The following is a 25,897-nucleotide window of genomic DNA, read 5'->3' on the forward strand; positions in this document are numbered from 1 at the left end:
TCGAGGCACTATCCGAGAACCAATACGGATTCAGAAGAAGCCGCAGCGCCGTCGATGCAATAAAGGGAGTCGTAGACTTCCTAAAGAACCCCGCGAACGGCAAACACCGAATGTTCATCAGCCTAGACATCAAGGGAGCGTTTGACCATGCCTGGTGGCCCTCCATAGTGGAGCAAATAAGGCGCAAAGGCTACCCCAAAGACATCGCGGCCCTTTGGCTTAGCTATTCCTCGGTCCGGATTGTCACCCTCTCCGATAGTGGAGAAAAGGCCGAGAAACGGCTAACCAAAGGGGCCCCCCAAGGCTCTGTCAGAGGGCCTGAGGCATGGAACCTCATTGCTGACACCCTCTTGAGGAAGGATCTCCCTCCAGGATGCCAAGTATTTGCCTTTGCGGACGACATCGGTTATTGCATCGGCGGCAACACCGCCGCAGAACTAGCCAGGAAAGCCGCAATAATCATGGGTACCGCCGAGAAGTGGGCGCGCAACAACAAGCTCGTGTTCTCGACCGGGAAGTGCTAAAGGCTCATCTACAAAAATACGACACGCATCAATAGGACCTTCCTCCATGGGCCCATCCCCACGGTGGACAACGGTCGGTACCTGGGCGTGATCATCGACAAAGATTTGAACTTTGTAGCCCACGCACACTATGTAGCGGGGAAGATTAAAAGGCTTTTCATGGCGCTGCGGAGGCTTGTCCCCCGCAGATAAGCTAAATTTAGATGCCTTTTAGCTATGTACATAGAAGCAGTCCTCCCTGTAGCAGCCTACGCCGCGGAGGTCTTGGGGCACCGCTGCACAGTCACCCGTGTAGCAAAGCCCCTGGACGCCGCCAAAAGGGCGTCTCATAAGCGTCACCAGTGCGTACGAAACAACTTAAGCCCCAGCACTCCAGGTTGCAGCCGGGATCCCGCCTTATCCAGCGGCAGTCCCCCTGGCAGTGCAGCAAGAGCCTATGTTCATTCCGGTACCGGTGCCAATCCCGGCTGGCGACTCGCGGTACGTCCAGCACCTACAGCGTACCTTTGAACGGGGATACAACCCGCGGAGTATTTTCGTAGCGCCATCCCGAAGATAGATAAAGGGAGCAATACGAGCCCAGCGATTCCGTTTGGAGAACATGTAGATAGTATAATTTATATATAGTTGGTTAGTTATTTTATTTATAGAGTTAGTTAGTTAGTTAATTTTATTTAACGACGATCATAGACATTCAGCATCATACAATTCCCGATATATATTCATAAATTGTACTGACATTTGGATTTATATTTATTGAACATAAATTTTCCAAAGTTGTTGTCTTAAAGTAAAGTCTTCCGTAAAGCATGTTTCTCCAAATGAAACCCTTTCCTGCCCCCCGTGGATGTACAATATCGATACTGTCAATTTGGACCTAGCTGCCTATCAGAAAGGAAACACATCAAGTACATTTTACAAGGAACGACTAAACCAACTTTCATGTCAAAACTTCCTTGATTACAAACAAATTTTCACAGATGGTTCTAAACAAGAAACATCAGTAGGATTAGCATTCGTAGATACATCAAATAATTTTATCCTGAAACAAAAATTATCTCCGTTAAATTCTATTTTCACAGCTGAGATGCTGGCTATTCTCGAAGCAATTAGATATGTACAAGAACTTAGTTCCTGTAACAATGATACCATCAATTACGTCATATGCTCTGACTCTCTTTCCTCACTCCGCACCTTGAAATACAACCCTACTAATCATCCCTTTTCAATGTTAATCCATGATACTGTTCATTCCTTATTGGCCAATGGCCACTCCACCTCTTTTATCTGGGTACCGGCTCATATAGGAATTCTGGGAAACGAAACAGCGGACAGAGCAGCCACTGAAGCATGCTCTTTGCAGAACATCACTCACCATCCATTCACTCAGCAAGATGCTAAAAAAGCTATGTGCGAACTTATCACAAAATCGTGGGAACAAGAATGGAGCACAAGTGAACAGAATCATCTCTGTAGAGCCCCCATGCCATATCCAAGAACATCTAACCACAAATCAAGATCATGTGAAGTCCAAATTGCGCGTCTCAGGATAGGTCACACTTTTTTCACTCACAATCATATTATATCTAAAGAAAACCAACCCACCTACCCACTTCGGCAATTCATCACCTCTAACCATCAAACACATACTTATGGACTGCTCTTCCCTCCGATATCTCCAATCACAGATCTACTCCCCTACAATTAACAGAAATACAAACCCTCTTACATGCGATGAACCTAATATTGCCACCAAAATTCTGAAACTCTTCACCTCTCTTAATTTAAAAATCTAAATTTTCGTTTATACTCCTATTTTCAAAATTATCTGTAAAGACGTTAATAGCCTGAGTCGCTGAATGTCTCAAAATTATAATAACTAACTAACTAACTATATCAGTTTTGTTAAACTGACAATTCTCTGTATACATGTAAATACAATTCATAAGCATCCTTTAGTTTTCAGTTTACTTCATTTCTGCAACTTTCGTACACCGTCCCCCTTGAGGTTCTTTTTCGGACCCTTGCAGGGTTCAAGGGGGGGAGGGGGGGACATGTGCTGTTCTATGACCGAAGCAGATAAATGTATTTCTAAAACTGTGGGCCCGAGAGTCGATTCAATTGTAAAAGTGAACATTTTTTATCCCTACTGCCTATGTTCTTCGCGGAAACGGTTTTGATGATAGAACGGCCGCATGAATGGTGCTAGCTCTAGTTTGAAATAGGTGGAAATTTTTCATGATCTTACAGTAACAGGGTGAATTTTGGATCGCTCCAATACTGGTACTTTTCGGAAACAGCCCGGACTCGAATGCTTGTGAAATTGTTTCTGACAACCGCTGATTGTAGTAGATTTTTCACGTCACTCTCAGAACATATTCTTGGAAGACAAATTCCGATTAGTAGGCCGCGGCTCTGGAAAAAATACGATTTGAATATTTAGTTGATTAAGAAGATAATGCTAAATTGCGTATATGTATTGAATGAAACAGAGACACGTTGTCAAAGTTGATAATAACATTTCTACTTTGTACTTATTCATACCCGAGATTTTAGAATTAGTAATTTCCGTTCACACAAAGACTTATCTTTCATCACAAAATAGATTATAAAATCTATTGTGTGATTTATGCTTACAATGTGCTTCACTGGTGGCTTTTCCGAAAAATGACTCAAACTGGTCACTATAGAATGAGGCTGGAATGCGCTCAACTTCCGAATAGCAGCGTGTGGCATTTTGTAGCATCAATGAAGCATTGGAGAAGTTGGTATATAATTTGGATGTCTTTTTAGTGCTGACATGAACATTTTAATGAAAACTCACAAAAATACATGCTAGTATGGCAGTAATTACCGAGATAAATTGGTACATGAAAAAATCCCATAACTTTTATTTTGAATTACAATGGTAATACATTCCACTTATATTGATGAAATTTCAACACTTGGTTGCTTCTATCATTATTTTTTTCTCTAAAGGAAAAAATTAAAATAAATATATATAAATAATGCCCTATTTTATTACTTCGTGGATTCGTTTAATTTCTTGGAAGTAATGAAATTTAGCCAAACAAATGATAGCTGGTTACGTACAGAGGGCAATGATGAGAAATTGACGTGGACTGTCACTTGAGCAGTGAAAAATCCCACTCCAAAGGGAGCTCCACTTCCATTCCTCAGCTTTGATTCCTCGTCAACATCTTGGCAGAGGGCTTTCGATCCGAGTGCAAATTCATTACCGGTCAGAAGACCTCCAGAATATCGGCCCGAGGCATCTGAAACTAAAATACGCATATCGATCGTAAGGTTACTACATTCGACCGCTGGTAAATTCCGCCCATTTTCCAAGCCACGAAAAATGTAAATTCCGCCTACTGCTCTCCGCGAGTAATTGTGAATTCCGCCATAGGTGTAAAAGGTAAATGTTTTTGGAACGGTACGGAGCCTCTGTCAAGTTAAGGTGTTATCTATGAGAGTTTTCGTAAGGAATCATCGCCTGCATCAGATGAATCGTACTCGATTGCTATCTATTTTAAACCAACTGAGTGCGTTTTAGATTTAGAAACAGTTATTCATTCCGCTGTTAAAAAAAACCTGGCCCGATATTTATAGAATTTTTTTTTCCTCTTTATTTACTACTTCAAATAATCCTTGCGTTTTCAGTCCAGTCCCTCTCCGTCCCTACAACCAGTCCCAGGCAACCATTGTTTGAGACCATCAAACTCGGGTCGCCTGCCCGGGAATCGAACCCGGGACCTCCCGGTCAGAGAGCCAGCGCTACAACCACTACACCATGTATAGGAGGCCGACAAATAACATTCTGTGCCGATTTCACGTTACACAGTCGTGGTATCGAAAAATTCAGCCGCTGGGGCTTACAACCGTTCACAAGGACGAAAAGTCAGAAATTGGTCTTTGGCTCCATCATTTTTCGGCCTAATTTATTTAGAACCTGACGCCGCCAAGAAATCGACAAGAAAAAGTACTCTTGATTCAATCAGAATCTAGCTTACATCAAGAACCAAGCCTCTTATTTTAAGCGGATTTCGTTTTGATTCAAGCAAAAATCCGATTGAATCGAAAGTAATTTTTTTGCCAATGTTTTCAAGAGTCTGGACTCAAGATCCAATGTGTTTTTTTTTCCGGTGTGGTCCATTGTAAAATCGATATCGTGCATTTCTAGAGATGTGAGCTTACCTCGCACTGCCCAGTCGTCCCCGTTATCAAGGGCCTCCAAGTAAGAGTCAATTTGCGTCATGCAGGAGGGCTGAATCCGCGCGATGGCGGTGCCATTGTACGTGCGCCATCTTTCTCTTTCTTTGTGTGGCATCCAAACGTCTAGTAGAGTATCCAGGTACTCAGGAGTGCCGAAGACAAAATCAAAGGGAAGAAAAGTCAGGAGGAAGATCGCTGTCCATGCCTGCAAAATTAGCGCAAACTTTATACAGAATAGAAACCTTGTGAGAAAAGGACTTGGACCTCTGATTTTAAAGACCTATAAAATAAGAGGTTTTCGTTGAAATTTAGGGTGTTCTCCATGAAATACTAAAAAAATTACTGCTTTTGATTAACTTATTAATGAAATGAAAAATTGTATTTCAGATGACAGGAATGGCGGAAATTTTTGATCGGTCGTCCTCGGAAGTTTTGAAGAATCTCGAAGATATTCTCTGTAATACGTTCACATTTGTTCTTTGAAACAACTTATAAATGAAATGAAAAATTGTATTTCAGATGACAGGAATGGCGGAAATTTTTCATCGGTCGTCCTTGGAAGTTTTAAAGAATCTCGGAGATATTCTCTGTAATAATTTCACATCTCTTCTTTAAATAGATAAACCAAGTCGTCCAGTAAATGTACGGTGACATTTACACTGCTTTTTATCGAAGTAAGGAGGGTGGGAGGGTCAGGTAAGCGTTACGTAATTTTTTGGGGGATCCAGTACAACATTACGGAGCTTTACAGGGGGGAGGGGTGTCAAAAAACAGAAAATTTAGCGTTACGTAATTTAGGGACGACCCCTTAGGAGAAGACACGGCACAAGTAGAAAGAAAAGAACATAAACGTCCAATAAAGGAAAAAATTTCATGATACAAGAATGATGAATGAAGCAGCTAAAATAATAGCGAAGTGAAGGATTAGCTTAAAAGACTACTAAATATAATACGCGGGATAAATTCAGAGGAATCGATAGAATGAATAAAGTTCCACTGGGAAGCAGGAAATGGACTGTGAATCTTACAATTCCAAAAGATGAACTTCCGAGTGATTATATCTTTCTTATTATACTTGCATTCCTAGAATCTGATTACTGATTTTTAAATTAATAGAGCAGTCCTATAATTCATCAAAGATAGGAAAGATATCAATTTTTTCATTGCCTATTAAAATCCTCTAGATAAAGGGGTTAAAACAGTGTAACGGATGATGAATTCTTCTTAAAGTTTGGAGGTAAAGGAATCAAAACTCAAAAAAGTAAAAACATCCCGGCAAACGGTCATCCCGGTCATGGACGGAGTATACCAAAAAACATTCAGGTAACCAGATTTATAAATGAGGCACCTACACTTCACATCTGCAAAACGAAATCAAAAGCAGGCACATGGCTTTTGTAATTAGCCGAAAAAGGACGTTCCCTATTTTCAAGTACACCTCGTGTTCACCAGCTCTTTTTTTCAGACCTGATCCATGTTACTGGAAAAAACGCGTAACTTAGATGAAATCCCTCTGTGGATTCGCTGTTTTGGTTCAGAATGACGTCTGTCCTTCTTGGTTATTAAATATTGACATTCGGCGCTTGGAGACGGTGGCTGAGAGGAGAAAAACACCTCTTTGTTGCCTAATATTTCTTGCGTAATTTTTCTCTCAATTCAAATGCAAATACTCCATCGTGCGGTTTTGCATTTAATATCAGGTGTATGGACAGTAAAACTCAAAAACTTCACGTGTCAATTGTTAAAGGAGGGAAATTTTCACAAATACTCAATTTTTCTGAAAAAAGATCAACAATGATTCGGAATTATGTCTGATCTTCTTTTAACTGTCATATTAAAAAGTTTAGTATTGAAAGTGGTGATTTGATTTCATTCCGAAGAATAAAGCGTGAGCAAAACCTTGAAAGAATCATAAAATAGATACACACATATGCATGAACAGATATACTATTTTGGAATTCAGACATTTTGTAGAATGCGTTTTTAATTTATAATTTCTTAAATTCCAAATGTCTCTCCAGTTGTTCATGGCTTCAGACAATCGTTATGGGCTGGACTAGAAAGGAGGCGACCGCCCCTTAACAATCCGCTGCCAGGCCCTGAAGGGCCCATGCATTAATTTTTTTCGTAGATTACTACTTATTTCTCCGTAGTTACTATTGTTGAATTCTCTTTAGTTTCTCTTTGAGCTCAAGTATCTGAGAGACCTAAAAAGGCCCTTGAAGCTCCACCCTGGTAAAAATTGGCGATGGGAGCTGCGTTTCAAAATACTATAGGAGTTCTTATAGCCGACTCAAGAGGGCGATAGAAAATCATATAGCTGGCTGTGGAAAGTGGACAAAATCATACGGCCGGGCTACACGAAGCGATAAAAAATTGTACAGCCGAGCTATATCGCCGGGCTTTACGCTTTATTGCCTGGCTGCTGCTTTTTCGCCATCGGCTATAAAAGGCTATAAGAAATTGTGTAGAAATTCTTGTGCTTTGTAAATCCTTAAGTTTGTACGGAATCGCCTTAATATTTACAAAACGCACATTATATTTTCCTTCACTACATATGTTTTTTCATCAATTAAAATGAGAATAATCCATATAGAGTGTGCAAACAGTTGAAAAACGCTGACTCTGCGAGATTAAATTAATATTAGAGCCTAACACAAAGCGGAGCGGCGGCGCACTGACGCCTACAAACCTAACAGGGATACTTCACGCATTGCGTAATGCGTGAAGTATCCATGTTAGGTTTGAAGGCACCAATGCGCATTCAGCGCTGGTTGCCCGCCCGCCGCGCCGCGCCGCAGCGTACCGCGGCGCTTGAAGCAACTTTTTCACACCAGAGGTATTGCACAGTATCATACGAAATTGAAGGCGCTCCAACATATTAGGAATGGCAGGCATTCTTCAAAAGTACGGAGCCAAATTAAATCAAGAGACTGCGGCCCAAAAAGAGAGCGGTAGTCCGGAAACTCACTAAGTCCTAGCATCCGTAATTACTAAGGTTTAGCATACACTTTATCGCCAGGCTGTTGATTAATCGCCATCGGCTGTAAAAGTCTATAAGAAATTGTGTTGCCGGCTATAGAAGCTATTGGAAATCTTACAGCCGGCTGTAGGTCTATGGTATTTTGGAACACAGATTCTACTGCCAATTTTTACCAGGGCACACGTGAATAATATACAAGGAGAACGTTGGAATCCCATCCCAGGGTCTTAGAAATGATGGAAGGAGTACCAAAGACTATAAAATAATATTTGTAGAAGTATCAGCGATTTATAAAGTCCCAAAGGAAGACGTCCAAATTTACAGGAAGTACATTTTAATGTCAATTTGGCTGGCTTTCATAGAACATGGTAAAATGATTGAAAAAATATTCGATCTAGCTCGAATTTTTTTTCAATCATTTTACCTTGCAGGAAGTGTATCCATGGAAGCACGATTGAGGAAATGAGCCCGCACCCTCACCTCAGGCAGATGTGGAAGATGGTGACATTTCTGCGTTCTTTCAGGCATCGGTGACAGACCGAACTGCTGAGAGGAATGACGCTATTAAGCTTCGTCATTTATCAGAGCAACAGTCTATGGGTGGTTTCACGATAACTGGAATAGTTTTGTCGCCGTAACAGACAACACATTTTTCGGTCATATTTATAAAGTGATGATAATTACTCGAATTTTTTCGCATTAATCTTCAAAGGGTTACGTATTATAACGCTTTCTAATGATTTATTACTCTACTTCTCAATTAATATTATGTAAATTCGGAAAATGTGCTGTCTGTTACGCGGTAAAAAGTCAGCGTAAAAAGCCAGCGTAACAGACAGCACATTTTCGGCCATTTATATATTAAAATTGAAAAGTAGAGCGATAAATCGTTGAAAAGCGTTATAACACGTAAACCTGTGTAGATTAATGCAAAAAAATTCGAGTGATTATCATTACTACTAAAATTATGACCGAAAAATGTGTTGTCTGTTATACGGCGACAAAACTATTCCAGTTATTGTGAAACCACCCCTATGAAGATTTTCCACCCACTGGCCATGTTCATACCTATAAAGTGCTGGAAGGAAGTGCGCTGAGTGTAATCCCGGGTGCCACACACGGGAGGGATGAGGCGCCCAAAAGTGAGGCTCTGCTGCGCGCGCACGTCGCATGTTTGGATTGTAATTTCGCGGCAGATTCGAACCTAAGGGGCGAGTTCCATAATACATTCTTCTCAAATGCACAGTATTAAAGTAAAAAAAGTCCAGAGTTTTAATCACGATTACTTTAATTAAATTTAACCTCTCGTAAATCCATACGTAAAAAGGGTTTCCTTCTCCGTAAATTTTAACAGTTTTATAGTGAGTTTAGTGATTAAAATTTACAATTTTTAGGAGATTTTTTAAAGTTCTTACTACAAGGGAATGTCTTGGCGAAGATTCTTTACTTTAACTCGCTTGCTCTTGACTTTCACATGGATGAAGCTAGCAGAACTTTTCGTGGAAGGGAGGGGGAGGATACGCTCCCAGGTCGCTCCCTCAAAAAAAGAAGAAAAACCGCAACAATGATGCTGTGGGATGTTTCTTTTGTGGGGGGGGGGGGGGGGGGGAGCCTCTCGAGAAGGACTGGGCAGTGGGCTCCTCTGATGCCAGCTTTGCTCTCTCTCTCTGATATTTTGGTACCCTGCTACGAAATTTCTTTTCCATTTTACTGTTAGCCTTTCATCCTTACTGCTACACGAATTGTTAATTTGAGAGAATAAGATTGAAGGAAATTCATTTGTGAGCTGTCTGGAAAAGAGAATTGGACGTATTTATGCTACAAGGAAATATGTGCAAATGAGTGAAAGCAAAAAGATTTTTCAAAAGAAATTCAAAAGAAAAGCAAAATTCAAAATGTAATAATTCATACAAATTACGAATTCAACAAATATTGCCATTAATACTTTAATCATCACTTAATCAGAATACTGCTTCTTGAGCACACTGATGGCCTAAGTCCAAAAACATGCATTTTGGATTCAAGACGTTAGTCATTTTCCAACATGTTTATTTTTTCTAAGGAGAAATGATCCCAGTTTTCTCTTTTAATTTCCGTTGATTTCTCTTCAAGACAGAAAGAATATCCTGTAAAAATTTCAGACAGTAACAATGGTGTTTTTCTGCAAAGATACTCAGGAGACACATACATTTATTAAACTTAGTAATTGAGGTAGGTACCTATGTGTTTCTAAATGTAGGTACGCTATAGCAATAGACTTATGCCTATAATCATAATTATAGCGGGTGCAGGTACCTATTGCTTTTATCGAGGAAATATTGTTTGAGATTTTTGAAGCTTAAGGATTTAGAAAAGAGACGAGAAAGTGCTAAAGTAAAATTGAACGTATTTATGCTGAGAAGAATTATGCGAAAATAAATCGAATCAAGAGGATCTATGTGCATAGGGCTCACAAGCTACACTAATCTTTTTGCTTTCACTCATTTGCACATATTTCCTTGTAGCATAAATACGTCCAATTCTCTTTTCCAGACAGCTCACAAATGAATTTCCTTCAATCTTATTCTCTCAAATTAACAATTCGTGTAGCAGTAAGGATGAAAGGCTAACAGTAAAATGGAAAAGAAATTTCGTAGCAGGGTACCAAAATATCAGAGAGAGAGAGCAAAGCTGGCATCAGAGGAGCCCACTGCCCAGTCCTTCTCGAGAGGCTCCCCCCCCCCCCCCCCACAAAAGAAACATCCCACAGCATCATTGTTGCGGTTTTTCTTCTTTTTTTGAGGGAGCGACCTGGGAGCGTATCCTCCCCCTCCCTTCCACGAAAAGTTCTGCTAGCTTCATCCATGTGAAAGTCAAGAGCAAGCGAGTTAAAGTAAAGAATCTTCGCCAAGACATTCCCTTGTAGTAAGAACTTTAAAAAATCTCCTAAAAATTGTAAATTTTAATCACTAAACTCACTATAAAACTGTTAAAATTTACGGAGAAGGAAACCCTTTTTACGTATGGATTTACGAGAGGTTAAATTTAATTAAAGTAATCGTGATTAAAACTCTGGACTTTTTTTACTTTAATACTGTGCATTTGAGAAGAATGTATTATGGAACTCGCCCCTTGGGTTCGAATCTGCCGCGAAATTACAATCCAAACATGCGACGTGCGCGCGCAGCAGAGCCTCACTTTTGGGCGCCTCATCCCTCCCGTGTGTGGCACCCGTGTAATCCCCTGAGATTGTTAGATAAGGCACATACATTTTTTTCCTTTCATAAGGGGCTAATCTGAGAAAAATAACGATATTCAACTTTTTCTGCAAAAATTTGATCCGTGTCGTGGTATGCACTCCCCTCTACCTCTGGACTACACCTCACACGAAACCAGTCTCTCCTAAAACTTTCCGGTCTCGCACGGACAATGCGGCGAATGGGCAGGATCTTTGGTTTGGGATATTGGTTTGGCGGCAGATAAATGCGAGTCACGTACCCGATGAAGTCACTAAACGGTTCAAAAATCAATATTGATCGAAGATCAACGGTTTCACCGTATTCTGCTGTCTTTCGGTCGTCAATGGAGAGGCGGGCACAGGCTGTTTGATGAGTTACTACTCGTATACCGCATCTTTACAGGCTATGAGCGCTTGGCAGCCCAAGAATCAAAGCTTGGTTTAGAATTTGGTTCCGGTCAAACTATGAAAGTATCAATTTCCTAATCAGGCTACAAAGTAATTTTGATTTTTCTTTTCTTCTTTTTGTAATATTTCTCTTAATTTGTGTACACGGGTGTCTAAAAAATTTTCGGCCGCAGGCACAAGCATACGATGCACTCGTACAATTCAGTAAAAAATGAACTTCTACAAATCCACATGAACAAAGGGAAGGAGAAAGGATTGTGAGAAAGTGACATTGCAGTGTCTCGCAAAGTTTCATGTTTAATGAAGAGTCTCTTTCAATTTACTACAATTCATTGTAGGTGGCTGGGTGTAATTTCACCCGCCTACGAAATTTTATCGTCGTGTTTGGCGTCGTGTTTGGATACGTTTTCTTCAAACCTTTTAAAACCACAACGCCTGTTTCAAACACGCCAAATAGGAAATATAATATAAGACATGCTTGAATACATCCAAAAAACGATCTAGAACATTATGGAACGTTTCTTTCTAAAGACACACCGTGTGTTGATGAGAAGAAAAGGAAAAATCGCATAAAATTTACTCCTAAATCAAATATTATTTTTGGAAAAAAGTACTGCAGAGGAAAAGGTTCCTTTTCTAAGGAAAAAGTACCTTTTCTCAGGAAAAAGTACCTTTTCTCAGGAAAAAGTACATTTAAACAGTCAAAAGGACGTAACTACTTTCCGACGTTATTTTCTACTTGCAAACTGTTCATTAGTAGGAGAATGTTCGATATTTCTGATCGAATATTTCAAAGAGTTTTCTTATTTAAACGCTAAACTCAGCAGAAAACTCAGCACATGGTTTTTAAGAATTAATCGGTTGGCCAATTTTGTAACCTTGGAATGGAATTAAACTCTTTTACCCAAGGCAAGGTGATTATTATTCAGTTTACTTCGAGAGCAAAATCATTCCAACTAATATTTCTAGCCATGTTAATAAAACCTAAGATGGATGGAAGAGATTGTGATATCAAGAGAGGGAGTTCCTTTCGGGAAATTGACAGAATCATATTGATGAGCCCCTTCGTAGAGAAAAAAATTAGTTTATGAGACCAATTTTTCCGACTTAATATGTTCAATTGGAAATAAGTTTTTTGCCATGATCACAAAGACCTCAATTTTCACCAAAATGTCCGTCTTCTCCTCCATTTACCAGAGGGTTTAGTTTATCCGGTCAAGATATAAATTCTGAACTTCCCAGTACCTTTATATTATATCATACGCTTCTTGCTGCTATGATGAATTAGTGGTTGTGCTCTCGATACCTCGAATGATTATTTCTCACCTTGATGTTATAGATGCTTGGAAAAAGCAGATATTAAAAATTTGTCTTTTAAAATGTTGCACTATTTTCTAAAAGAAAAATATAGCAAAGGTAGGCAGAAAATTTGAAGTTTTTTGTTCTTCAACATTAGAAATAAAGGGGTGTATGCACAACTTGTTTACCTGAACTGAGAGGACTTGCATAATATCTCCTAGTTCGTATTTTTTCCGGGATTTTGCACGTGGCACAAACGGGGTGCAAAACAACACTGCGCGAAAACCACAATTTTTGAATCAGAAATGTCGCGAAAATCGATGTGAACCTATACCATAACTCACTTCAGAATACCCACATCTAACCACTTACGCACGCACATTTAGGACCGAGTCACTCGTGAATCTTCTCGGGATAACTGTCACTTTCTCCCACTGACCATAGAGATCCATCCTTTCCCACTCATCATCGCTCATGGATGCTAACCGTAAAGCTGTTCCTCCTTACTCCGACTCCTCGATCGTCCGACTGTGTACGTATTTGGCGTCGTCATTGCGCTGATAAGAGCACAAATTTCATTTGGCGTGAATTGAATTTATTTGAATGATCCGTTGAAGTCAATACAGTCATTGGTTTGGGAATATAGTCGAATACATGCACTGGAAAAAAAGCTACGGGCTATATACACATACCGCCCGTTCCGGGCACAGACACCGAAAGTTCCGAGTGCTGGAGCCGTAGCGTCGACTGTTCTGAGCCCGGATGGTATGTCTATATAGACCGTAAATACGGCTTCCATGGTCGGAGTTGTTACTTCAGTGCGGTATATTAGAAAAAACTGGATAAAATTTAAAATTTTTGGTACCTACTATATTGAGGAAACTTTGATGAGTATCGTAAATTTCTTTAAAATTTTTATTGAACAAGATGAGATTAAGGCATCGTATTCGACGTCATGGCCAAACAGCTTATCTGGATGTCATCAGGATGATAGGAGAAGACGACCAAAGAAGATCCTTGATTGGGTTCCTTATGGGAAGAGACGAAGGGGACGACCAGTAAAAGGGTGGCGACAGGGGGTTTTAGAAGAAATGAGGGAGTGCCTCATTTGCCTCCTTTAGGAGCTTTGGGGGGACTGAGGACTTTTGCAGCTAGATGTCGCAGAGCGCCAGAAAGCGGCTTCAATGTAGGTATGTAACAATTGTAACATGCAATATAGATCTACAAGGAATTAGGAGTTGAAAATTAAAAATTGATTCATATTAATTCCTTCATTTATTTTTGTCAGGTTCACATTTTCAGTTTTAACTTCGGACCAAAATTGTTTCGTCGTAAAATGACAGTATTTACCTCCTACGTCCTCTTTTTTAGGTTCTGATGGATACCTTTAAAAACTCCATGTGCCTGTTTTATGATGATTTTTTTAAAGTAAATTCATCGATTTTTAAAGACCTGAAAGAAATATACGCAAGCATACATTCAAAGCATCGAAGCTCTGAATGTTGAAATAAATTACTTTTTTTTTTAAAATGGTCAAAAATCCGTCGGGTAAAGGGGAAAAATTGAAATTTTAGAAAGAGACTGGTACTGGGACAAGAAACACGTAAAAAGTTGAAATAATTGTAGCTCCAATAGTTCGCAGAAAAAAATACTTTGACAGCCGTTCAGAAACAAATCCTTATTTCACTCCTCTGAAAAGCAAGCTTGTAAGAGATTTTTCAGTATCTAAAAAAAAGACATCACATGCTTTATTGAATACTAGTTTTCCAGGGAACTATTAATAATCGGGAATTTAGGAACCTCGAACATTCTTTTGCATCTGCGTAGTTTCCATTACAGCGAGGAACGCCATAGCCATTATGGCGCTTAAGATATTTTGAACTTTCGGCCTTCAAATACTGTTACACGACTGAACGTGCAACATTGCCAGTTGGTTATACAAGATCCGAATGGATGGAGAGTGCTTCGAAGGAATTTCCGTTGCGTCTCGGCAACTTCATATTACCTGATGGAGCGATTAGCGAATGCGTTATTCATCGTCGCGAAAATGACGTCACTTCAATTAAAGTGTAACAGTCCGGGCTGATCGCACTCACTTCCACTCGGTGTCGGCAGTATGTCAACTGGAACTGAGTCGGGCATTCCGAGGAAATTTGCGCTTCCGCGGCTGACCTGCCGCACGGTGGATCGATTTAATTACAGATGTCGGACATGAAATTTTCGACAAAAAAATGCGAATTTTGATGTTCATTTTGTCACGTTTTAAAGTTCAAGGTGTGGATCTAGAAGAAAATTTCACGAGGGAACCAATGGAACCACTTTTAGAACCTCAAAATTTTGTATAAACGGAGTTGTAGGTGTTTAAAAAGTTTCAAAATTTTGTCCGAGCTCTCCTACAGACTCGATCCACTGTGTGCCATACAGCGGATCGAGTCAATCGGAGAGGTCGACATGAACTTTTTGACTAAAACCGCAAATTTTGGTGATTATTTTGTCACATTCTAAATTGTAAGGAGTGCTCATAGAAGAAAATTTCACGAGGAAACCAATGGAATCACTTTTAGAACCTCAAAGTTTTGTAAAAACAGAGTTATAAACATTGAAGTTTTCAAATTTTGTCCGACTGCTCCTATTTATTCGATCCACTGTGTGCAGCTGCCACAACTTTTCACATCTTCGATCGGAGTAATGCTGAGACGATATGCTAATATCGCTCTATCTATAGGTGTGGCATCTCAGTTTTTACTGATCAGTCATGTCATTATTCTCTATACGAAAGAATTGAAGGCTTTATCCAGACGCGCAAGGTTCCTAGAACTTTGGTGGAGTAAGTTATGACTGACATATAACTTATGGCGCAGAGAAAAGGGACAAAAATGTTACGCAGCTGAAAGTTCCACGATCCGTTGCTTGTGTGGACAAGACCTAACGATATCTCAACTTTGCGGTTTAATTGGCTGAATTTGCGATTTGACTGTTGATTCTTAGGTAAAAGTTCGCAAGAAACACGATGGTGCCACTGGTTTTCTCTGAGATCAACTCCCAAGTTAAAAAAAGCTCTCAAGTTGAGGCCAAAATGGAGGGGATATCCCACGCTACATCCTGAGAGTCCACCTCTACATCAAGACAAACTCTCCATGCAAAGATAGGGAGCAAATACATTAGCAGGGTTGCCGTGTTTTCAGTTTAAGTGTCCCCAAATAAAGTGACAGCCCTGTCAATGTATTTGCTCCCTATCTTTGCATGGAGAGTTTGTCTTGATGTAGAGGTGGACTCTCAGGATAGCGTCGGGATATCCCCTCCATTTTGGCCTCATCTTGAGAGCTTTTTTTGAGCTTGGGAGTTGTTTTCAGAGAAAACCAATGACACCATCATGTTTATCGCGAACTTTTACATAAGAATCAAAAGTCAAGTCGCAAATTCCTCACACATGCAGCATCTCCATTCTGACGGTGAATGAAGGAAATTGTTCGTGTGTTTCATGTTCGTGTTCGTGTGTTTCATGTGCGTCTGTGTTTGTGACTACGCGCATTCACAGAGGAACGAGTGCGTTATCACAAGAGCATTATCAGACATCGCGTCGCGCCGTCGCTAAGTAGTCACCAGAGACGATGCAGGACTCTGCGGAGGACTAAATTCGTCGATAGTGCATTTAAGTAAAATCGCTTTTCCCGCCGGGACTCGCGACCCCTGCCGAGCGCTCGCGCGAGTGTCGTGGTTTCTCACGGAAGTTATCGTTATTTGGCAAGTTGTTCACTCGCACGACGATCTCATCATGCATTAATAGAAAGCACGGCTGGGGCTCTGAACTCCGCGCCGAACGTGAATACCAATTCAGCCACCAGCTCGCACAGACGCATACGAAAAGAGCCAGCCCTTGCAGTCACTTGCACGCAGGCCACCCTTGCCCTTGTCTGTGTATTCTTCTCCAAGATGGACATGTCTCTGTTTACCGCAGATGCTTCATGAACCGGCATTCGAAGGGCATCCGCAGGATCAATACATATTTCAGCACGCGGCTCAAAATTATGACACTTTAGTTGAGAGAATGCATGCATGTTACTTTTGAATTTTTTACAGCAACATCACTGTTGTCGAATTGCGTTTCACACGTGGTTTTCCACACTTTTGGAGACGTGGATCGTGTGGATTTAATATGATTTCAGCTTTCAGATTTCACAAATATAGTGATTTAAGCCGTCTTTGAGCAATAATGCCATAATTACAAAAGTTGTCACGTGACTCAATCTATTAGAATGGGTTTGTCTCTAGACACCGTATGGTTGAATCACTGTCACATATTTCCTTTTCAAAATCGCACAAAAACGAAGTACACAATACGAAGTCCAGAAATCAACTCCTAAACAGCGCACAAGTAGAGCGCACACGTGTTCTCCTTTTTTATCAGGGAGCGGAGAGGACCTTTCCTTTGAAGTTCACACATTTATTTTTACTGTTTTTCCGTCTCTGGAGTGCAAAAATTCACATACCTCATCCAAATTAAAAAAAATGTCACGACAGTTCAGCATGATCGCATGTAACAATCTTTATGACCGTCTTCGAAAAGTTTACCGAAGTGCGGTTTTACATTTAATTCGTGTATCAACAATAATGTGACATCCTTGTTGACCGGTGCCTTTCGTCAAATAGTATGCTGTAGTCAGAGTCGAGCGAATACTCAAATTTTGCTGTTCGCAGAATTGAAGATGAATAGTCAAATCGTGTAAAGCAGACCCTGAGCTCAGATCCTAGGTTTTCTGGTCACATGACCCCCAAAGCACTGGTAACGCATCTGTCTTCTTCTTTCTTTTCTCTCACCCTTTATTTTGTTGTTGAGCGTTAAGAGATTTGCAGAGGAGAAATTGAGGCACAGATGAGATCTACCATGGATTGCGATTGGTGTGCACAAAAAAGAGGGTGGATTAATCAAATATTTATTTTTTATCAGTGTCTGCCATTTTCTCCTGCTGTTATTTCTTTTTATAGGGAAATCGGATAGTTCTATGCAAACATGGCAGCGTTCTCTGAGGGAAAAATTGAGGAGCTAGACAATTTGTCTACCTTTTTTCGTATGACTTCTGATTGAGAACTTTGATAGGCATCAAAACGACAATACTGTCTTAAGTTCAAATTCACCTACTTTACGTGTCTTACATTTAAAAACTACACCCCCTCCCTAAAATTGCAGCCCTCCTTTCAAATAAATGGTGTCTTCATCACATTGCCTCCAATTAAGCCTGTTTCAAGCTTCTAAACAGGAGTGCTGACTATAGGGACATTGATAGCAAAAAAGCGCACCACTAGCCAATCATATACTAGTAGCTAGTGAATTTTTCAGACTGATAAGGCTGAAAAATCGATATACACTCACACCTTAATTTTCAACTTGTGAAGTAGATTTTGTAGAAAACTTCGATGACATTCCAACAAATGACGGGAAAAAGTCTTATGGGAACCTCCTCTATACATTACTTTAAATCGATATATACTCACACCTTAATTTTCAACTTGTGAAGTACATTATTAAGAAAACTTCGATGACATTCCAACAAATGACGGGAAAAACGTCTTATGGGAACCTCTTCTATGCATTGCTTTGGACAGGGGTATTGGACAAGTCTCCTAAAAGTGGCTTAATCTCAGATAAAAACCTATTTTACGATATACGCTTGCGGGCTATCCTGCGACCGCACTATGTTTCGCGCAATGCGTGAAGTATTCCCATAGTCTGGTAGGCACTAATATGCGTTTAATGCTGACTGCCTCTGATTCGTCCCACAGAACGTGGCTCCACGCTACAGTTCCGACGAAAAATCCGAGGTTGTCCTTGCAGAGTGTGACGACACACAACAGAATTTTATTGCAGTCGGAAAACGCGTTTTTTCTGTTAATTAGACACCATTAGATTAGAAATTGATTAGACAACAAAAATCGCAACTCGCGTCTTTCCTCTTCTTCACTACATTTTCAACCGAGAAAAACTAGAACGGCTAAAATGTTGCAATTCTTGTGGATAATCCTCCAATTGCCTTGAGAGAGATGAGACAGATAAATCAAATTTCATATTCAACACTTCACGCCAGTGCGGCTTTATTAAGCTGCAATATTTCCCCATGGATTGGAAGACGAGGAATCCTTAAAAAAGAGTTTCTGGAGCCAACAAAAGACAATTGCGAGGGGATGGGGGGCATTTTGCTGGTCGATCAGTTGACTGAGGGAACGGAGCAACCCATATTATGGTGCTGCATTATAAGTGGGATGAACTGGTGAAGGTAAACATTCAAGCATGTTTCTTTAGTAATTACTGAACTTAATTAAGCTTTTTAATACAATCTCAGAACGGTTTTTGGAAGAAGATCTTGGAGCGAAGTTTTGAAAATAAGCTACATACTGTTACAGTTTAAAGAAACCTTTCAATGGACATAATTCGCTGATATTCCTGTGAAGATAAGGCCTTATTTCTACGAAAAAGTACAGACTATCTCTTTTCCTCAAGGATCTTTGATATTTTACTTTAGTTCATTATTGTAAAGATACTGCTGGATCTCTCATCAAAATGAGGGCAGATTTACATTTACTGGCTTGAATAACTTAAATAGTACCGGACAGCATGACATTGAAACTTTAGACAAAAAATCATTACCCTCACGTTGAATTACGCAGTCCATCTTGAAGTGGAAAAAATGCAAAACGACTGATGTCCTGCCTGCCTGACGGGTGAGAATGGCCGGCCAAGGCAGGAAATCCGAATTTTAAAATGTTTGATATAGAAAAAAAAACCTTACAATTTTATTTATGTGGCTCCTGGTTAGGCGTTTGGGTCTGATTCCGGATGGGGCCAGAGCCTATATTCGGCAATATTCTTTTTCATTTCTGTAGTATTACGCCTCGAGCCTTAAAGCGGATTCTTCGACAATTTTCAAGAGAATTTTTTTTTTTTTTTTTTTTTTTTTTTTTTTTTTTTAGAAGAGGAGGTTGAAGAAACATTACTCACAAAAAGTAGAGGTAGAGCGGACGTATAAGGTAAGGGATGCTGTCATCAATCAAGATGATGTACCGCATCGAGCCAAAAAACACCCAAAAACTCTAACCGTAGCTGGAAAATTCAAACTTTGGGCGAAGGAATCGGTCTTAATTGGAAAATTAAGCATGGAAACATCAAGAGCTGCACCGAATTGTTTCTTTATTCACGGTTTATTTATTTTTCACTGTTAGTTCACCAGTTTCAACCCACTTGTTGGGCCACTAGACACGGTAAAAAATTAAGCTCCGCGCCATGCATATTCCGTCTCTTCATGAAAAGTTGTTTTTTTCCAGCGATTCAAGAAGAAGAGGAAGCAGGGCCGGATAGAGCCGGGCCCCGAGCTTTGCGGGCCCCTGACGCTGTTTTTTTTTTTTTTCTTCTTCTTCTTTTTTTTTTCTTTTGTAATGGGGATCGGGCCCGCAATTTGAGGAAGCCCGGCTTTCAAGGGGCCCAGCTTAGTTCCTCCCTCAGCTAAGATTATTTTTCTAACATCGAAGAAATCATAGACCGCATTGCTTTTTCTTTCAAGCTTTTCAAGAAGCTTATACTTTTCTGATCTCTTCCTTAACCAACTGAGACTGTGAGCACAGTCATTTTTCTTTTCTTTCTTTCCTTCTTTAAAGTAAAAAATTAAGCGCGGCGCCATGCATATTCCGTCTCTTCATGAAAAGTGTGTGCTAAATACACGGACGCAGGCACACGGATGTATGGTGCGGATACGGCAAAAAGTTGAACCGAGAAGTAAGAAATTAACGTTTATGGTATCCATCGCTTTCAACAGCTACTCACCAAAAGCCAATTAAAGTTTACTCGTGTCAAATCAATTTTAAAATCAACTTCTGTGCGCTATAGGTACTACGATAGATTTTTCCCCTTGAGTATGCCGTTTTTCCAATTTATAATGTCTCGTACTTGACAATGTATCATATAGGTGGAAAAACTCCCAGACCACGTATTTTGTTTGCGGGGTTTAAAAATGTCCGCTCCAATTTTATTTTTTGAAGGGAGCACAAACCGATATTTTTTCTTGAAGTTTACAGAGTTGTTCTCGCTCAGAGAGGAAAACTCACGGGAGTTTTCCAGAAATGATTTTGAGTAGTTTTTATTTAAAAAATAAAGTGTGACAGAAAGTCTGCAACGTCGCTAATCGCAATACGAGGTTCGGTACTTTCACCGTTGATATACGTTAGTGGAGCGAGGGGATTTTTGTGATCATTTCAACACAACCCTATAATTTTTGGAAACACGCTCGAGATTAATTGATCGAGCCTATGTATTTATTCAGCGCTGAGTTTGAAACGATGTATGCAACAATCCAAACTCGGGGGACGCCCGCGTTGCATACAAGAAAAAAGAAGACGCTTTAATTGCTGTCTTCATCTTCACAACATTGATATAACTAAAGCGAAACGTCACATTGAAATTTAATGACTAAACTTGGAAATTAATTGTCTCAGATTCAGTCATTTCAGAACTCCCTACTTAGTTTAAAATTAAGGGAAGTACTTTTCTTCGAAAAATTTCCTTGAGACATCGGAGAGATTCTTGAGGAAACAAGTTGGCACCGTTTCTTATTGAAAAAATAAAAAAGAATAGAGAATTCTGAAATAATGCAATCGGAATACTTCATGCCGATTTAGGCACCGACATTTAGCCGGCCGATGTATTTTCCGAAGCAAAAGACATTATGGTTCAGGGAACAGCGTGGGTAAGCGAGAGAACCTAAAGACACACGGTTTTTTTACATTTATTTATTTTTAAACAAACAAGCACCTTAAAATACCCTTTCTGTGGAGCTGTGCTGAAGACACTGCGTAGGAAAATAATGATATGAACGAATATTCCTTTCTTGCTGTTCAGGGTCACGAGGTAAACGGGACGAGTGGTGAGAGTGACGTCATATCGTCGTCCTTCTGACATAAAGACGTAAGTACACTACGCGATGAACCCTGTCGTCCATATACCTCAAAGCTTCCCCGGGCTCATCTCAAAGTGTAGTTACGCCCTTGTGTCAGCTAAGCGACGATATACCTGCCAGACGCAGACACCAGAGCTGCCCAGCCGTGAAAATCCACCTTAAACTCGACATTTTTCCCAGTCGACCATTTCAAAGGCTCACTTTCGCAAGACAAATGCTCGACTGGACAGACTCTTCCTTCGGAAATTTAAGAAAGACACTGATTTTTCCCCCGACTGCAAAAGGAAATAAAACCATAAGAAGAGAACCTCGTGATTATACTACATTTTGCGATAAGGGACTACTATTTTGGCTTATCTGGAAAACAACGCAAGGGTCAAACATTTCCCTACGTGGATGGGTGCAATGGTGGATGAATCGAAAATTGTGGCTCCTAATTGCAAGATTCGGTCCAATTAGGCGTGTATAAACTTATTAAAGCATAATTTTAGTTAAGGATTCTACGTTTTTGCCACTATTAATCCTTGATGTTGAGATAATTTGGAAAATATTTTAGTTTTCCACGGTACACTTTAACCAATTGTGTAAGTTTTATGAAGAAAGTTCGAACGACATCAGTCTACATGTAAAGAGCGCCTACAATCAACGTGGAGACAACATACGCTACAATTGTACAACTTTCCATTTGTACTAAATTTATCGAAGAAAAATCAAGCTACATTGCGGTATGACAGATATCAAGTGGTTTACCGTTTTCCCCCCTTATGCAACTGTAAAAAATGAACGCTAAAAGATCGAATTTGAAATACTTCACAAGATTTGGAAACTTTTACTGTTCTGCAGGAGAATCTGATGTGTGCTAATTGAACTTCAAATCACTCATCGTCGCTCCTCCGACGTAATGGCGTATCTCAATTTCCACGTGAACCCTGCTATCCATATAACTCCATGCTTTCCAGGGCTCATGTGGAAATCGAGATACGCCCTCACCAGTGGCGTGGCGTGAATTGCGATACAACGATTGCTATGCCATTTAAACCTATGGAAAAGGATCGATAAACAGGGTGTTTGCAGCGAACACCTTAATAATCGATTCTTTACCGTAGGTTTAAATGGCATAACAATCGATGCATCGCAATTCACGCCACGCCACTGGCCCTTTCATCAGAGGAGCGACGTCATGGCTCATTGTTCCTGAGAATTAGACAGGATCCCTTATGTTAATCTCAGTCTATTTCATGTCTTGTTTTTGAAACAGCACCTTGTAATGAATGGATTAATGTCAATGAGAGTATGCGGCATACTAATGCGATCAAGAGCATCGTAAAACCACTGCAGATTTTGCATTTTTTCCTGACACATTTCTCGATTACAAAGGACCTGATCATTATTGTGCTTCATTTACTCTGTGTACATTTGCGATTGTACTGGGCCTGTCCTATGAAATTGAGCTATTTATTATCAGTATATTTAGGACGTGCACACTACAGTATATTAAAACTTTTTGACACACCAGATGTCTAAGCCTCTACTGATTGCTTCAACAACAGTGCACTGAGAACTACAGTTCTCAGGGCTTGAATGGAAAATTAGCTAATTTTATTCAAATGAATTTCGCGTCGATTTGGAAACGAATGATGAAATCCACCCGAACACCAAGTTTTCACGTCAAATATGAACGGAAATATCTAATCTCAATTTAAAAATATTGGAGCATGACGTCTTCTACACATCGCAGCCTGCAGCAGTGATCTACAGGTTCATCCTCCTCTTATTGGTGTCATTCATGTTGTGCTTAAAGAAACTGAAGCAGATTGCGCATGATTAGGGTCATAACATGAAGAAGAAACAAACCGCGAAGTCCAGTTCGTAAATGGCGTCATCCTTCATGGTTTTCAAAGCAGTACAACTGTGCTAAAAAAGGATGCCCCATGAACATTCAAATGTTGCCAAATTCGCTCTTCAAAATAGTGCTGATTAAAGAAATTCATTAGTATTTTCTAATTACATTTTCAGAAATTTTAGATCAAATTACGGACAAAATTCCCTGAAAAATCGGAAGAAAATTTTTCAGAAATTTTCCTAAAAATTTGTGATTTTACAGAAGAATTGTGCGACGTCTGAAGGCTCATGCGGAGTGTCTCCTTAGCGCGGCAGAGGAGATCGAAGGATTTATTATCTACTCGCACCTCATTTAAGTGATAACAAAGTTTTGAAAAATTAAAATTTTTAAACGTGCTGGGTTGTGTATGCGTAATGGTTAAATAAATTTTAATTATGGTTCTTTTTCTTTCTATTCTGGTCGTGGTGTACTGAAAAAAAAAACACATTGGATTTTGAGTCCAGACTCTTGAAAACATTGACAAGAAGAAATACTCTTGATTCATTCAGACTTTTGCTTGAATCAAAAGGAAATCCGCTCAAATTAAGAGGCTTGGTTCTTGATTTAAGCAAAAGTCCGATTGAATCAAGAGTATTTTTTCTTGTGGATATTTTTAAGAGTCTGGACTCTAGATCCAATGTGTTTTTTTTCCCGTGTGTTGAACTTTTCTAGTCCCCACAAAAAACACCTCCGGACTGGCATGACGTCACAGAGCTCCACAAGATTGGGGGGGGGGGGGGGGGCGAAGTGCATGGAGGGCAGCTCCAACCTGCTCCAGCGAAACGTTAATAGACTCAGAACGAAAATAAAGACACTGGTCCCGGCTCAAGAGCGGCTCGGCGGATCGGATTGTGGACGGCGAGGAGATCTTCGAAATAACTCCGCGGAAAGAGAGAGTGAAAGAGACAACGGGGAGAAGAGAAAAGAGAGAGGGAGAGCCCGAGGGGTGGCCGGGAGGAGAGATAGTAGTAAAGTAGAAATTTTAAACAAGACGAAGCCGCGCTCCGGAGACTCCCGAACTCGTCCGAAGTTAAATATAAACTTGTAAAAACTATACACAAAGTTATCCCTACATCTATTTGCCCCTTTTTTAATCCGATTTCGGCCACTTACTGTCGCGTGCATTTTTTTTCCGCTCGGATAGTTGCAGCTCCGACCGCCGCCGCCGCCACCGCGCAACGAGAGTGCCTCCTCCACGTGTTTCGCATCTCGTCCACGTTCACTCCTTTCTGATAACTTGCTTTCCCATTTTTAAAAAACAAAGTTTAAAAAAAATTTAAAGAATTTACCGCGGGCGGCACCAGAATTTTCCAATTATTTTCGGCAATTTTCCGGCTTTTCACGAATTTCGCGAAGTGCTCTATCCTCATGGTATTTCCCCCAGTGCGAGTTGAACGATTAACCCTGGACGTTTTCGGATACCTACATCTATAAGTAAGTTAATGTTTCGCACTATTTGCTCTCCTGAAAAATCGTGTTTACCGAGATACAAACTTCTGCAGGTTTACCATCGATTTGGAGGAAACTTTTTTGGAAAATTGAAGGATAAAAAATATCACGAGTTTGCTGAAAAATGGTATCTTGGAAATAAATTTGGCATCATACGAATGGTCATTGGACTATTTCCTTCAGCGTGGAAGAATAATAGATGTGCTGAAGGAAAAGTGGGTGACTGAAATGGACGAATTTCTGCTTAAAACAACTAATTACGGATGTATTAAATGTAAAATACACGCGCGTAGGACTTACTTGCGTCACAGTTTCTTTTGATTCAATGCACTATCGCAAAGTTTCTTTCAGCATAAATACAATAAAATTAGAGAAAAATGAGATTGCAATGTTTAGAAGATAGCCAAAGGAAAACTCTCTGTGATTGTCCTAAAAATTTGAGATTGAAAAATTAAAGGGTTAAATTAAGGGTTATTTCCGAGGAAAGTTGGAACAAAATAAATCCAAAATTTTTAATCCAATTCAGAATCATAGCGATTTGAAGTTTCCGGTTCATAAATCGAAGTTTATAGAGAATCCTATTTGAATTTTAAATCTGTAATGTCCGGGGCTCTTAACTGGACTGCATTTTACAATTTGGAACTATAAATTCCGGCTCTTCTGGAAAAACACGTACGTGCACAGGGAAACGAATAGCACATACGTTGCTTTTAAACTAGGCTAGAATTTATAGTTACAAATTGCAAAATGTAGTCCAATTGTACATGGACCGCAAGGTATTTTTGGTACAAAACTTACAAGAACAACTTCCAGTTTATTCTCGGGGACACCGACGGCTATAATCCACCTATACTGCCGTGCTATGGAAAAAGCCGTATAGACCTTCAGGCGTTGCCTTTCCTTTGATAAAACAAGGATTTCCTGTTAAACTCATATATATTTTCCTTCAAACTTTTTGGATAATTTTGTTCGCAATTT

The 25,897-nt window shown here is 40.0% G+C and overlaps 2 protein-coding genes across 2 annotated transcripts in view; one reads left to right on the forward strand and one right to left on the reverse strand.

The window, feature by feature from the left end:
• The window catches only part of LOC109030018 (O-acyltransferase like protein), a 79,872-nt gene extending 55,971 nt beyond the window's left edge, over window positions 1-23,901 (reverse strand). The window contains exons 1-4 of the mRNA XM_072295966.1: window positions 12,835-23,901; window positions 4,722-4,944; window positions 3,618-3,805; window positions 2,773-2,939 (exon numbers count right to left, since the gene is read on the reverse strand). Coding sequence (XP_072152067.1) covers window positions 2,773-2,939; window positions 3,618-3,805; window positions 4,722-4,944; window positions 12,835-12,855 — 599 coding nt within the window. The 5' untranslated portion in view covers window positions 12,856-23,901. The remainder of the gene's footprint in view (window positions 1-2,772; window positions 2,940-3,617; window positions 3,806-4,721; window positions 4,945-12,834) is intronic.
• Window positions 23,902-24,231: 330 nt separating this feature from the next.
• shakB (shaking B) overlaps window positions 24,232-25,897 on the forward strand; it is a 53,038-nt gene continuing 51,372 nt past the window's right edge. Inside the window, exon 1 of the mRNA XM_019040973.2 lies at window positions 24,232-24,904. The gene's annotated coding sequence lies outside the window, so the exon portion shown is untranslated. The remainder of the gene's footprint in view (window positions 24,905-25,897) is intronic.

The sequence above is a fragment of the Bemisia tabaci genome, chromosome 2, assembly GCF_918797505.1.
Source record: "Bemisia tabaci chromosome 2, PGI_BMITA_v3".
Lineage (NCBI taxonomy): Eukaryota > Metazoa > Arthropoda > Insecta > Hemiptera > Aleyrodidae > Bemisia > Bemisia tabaci.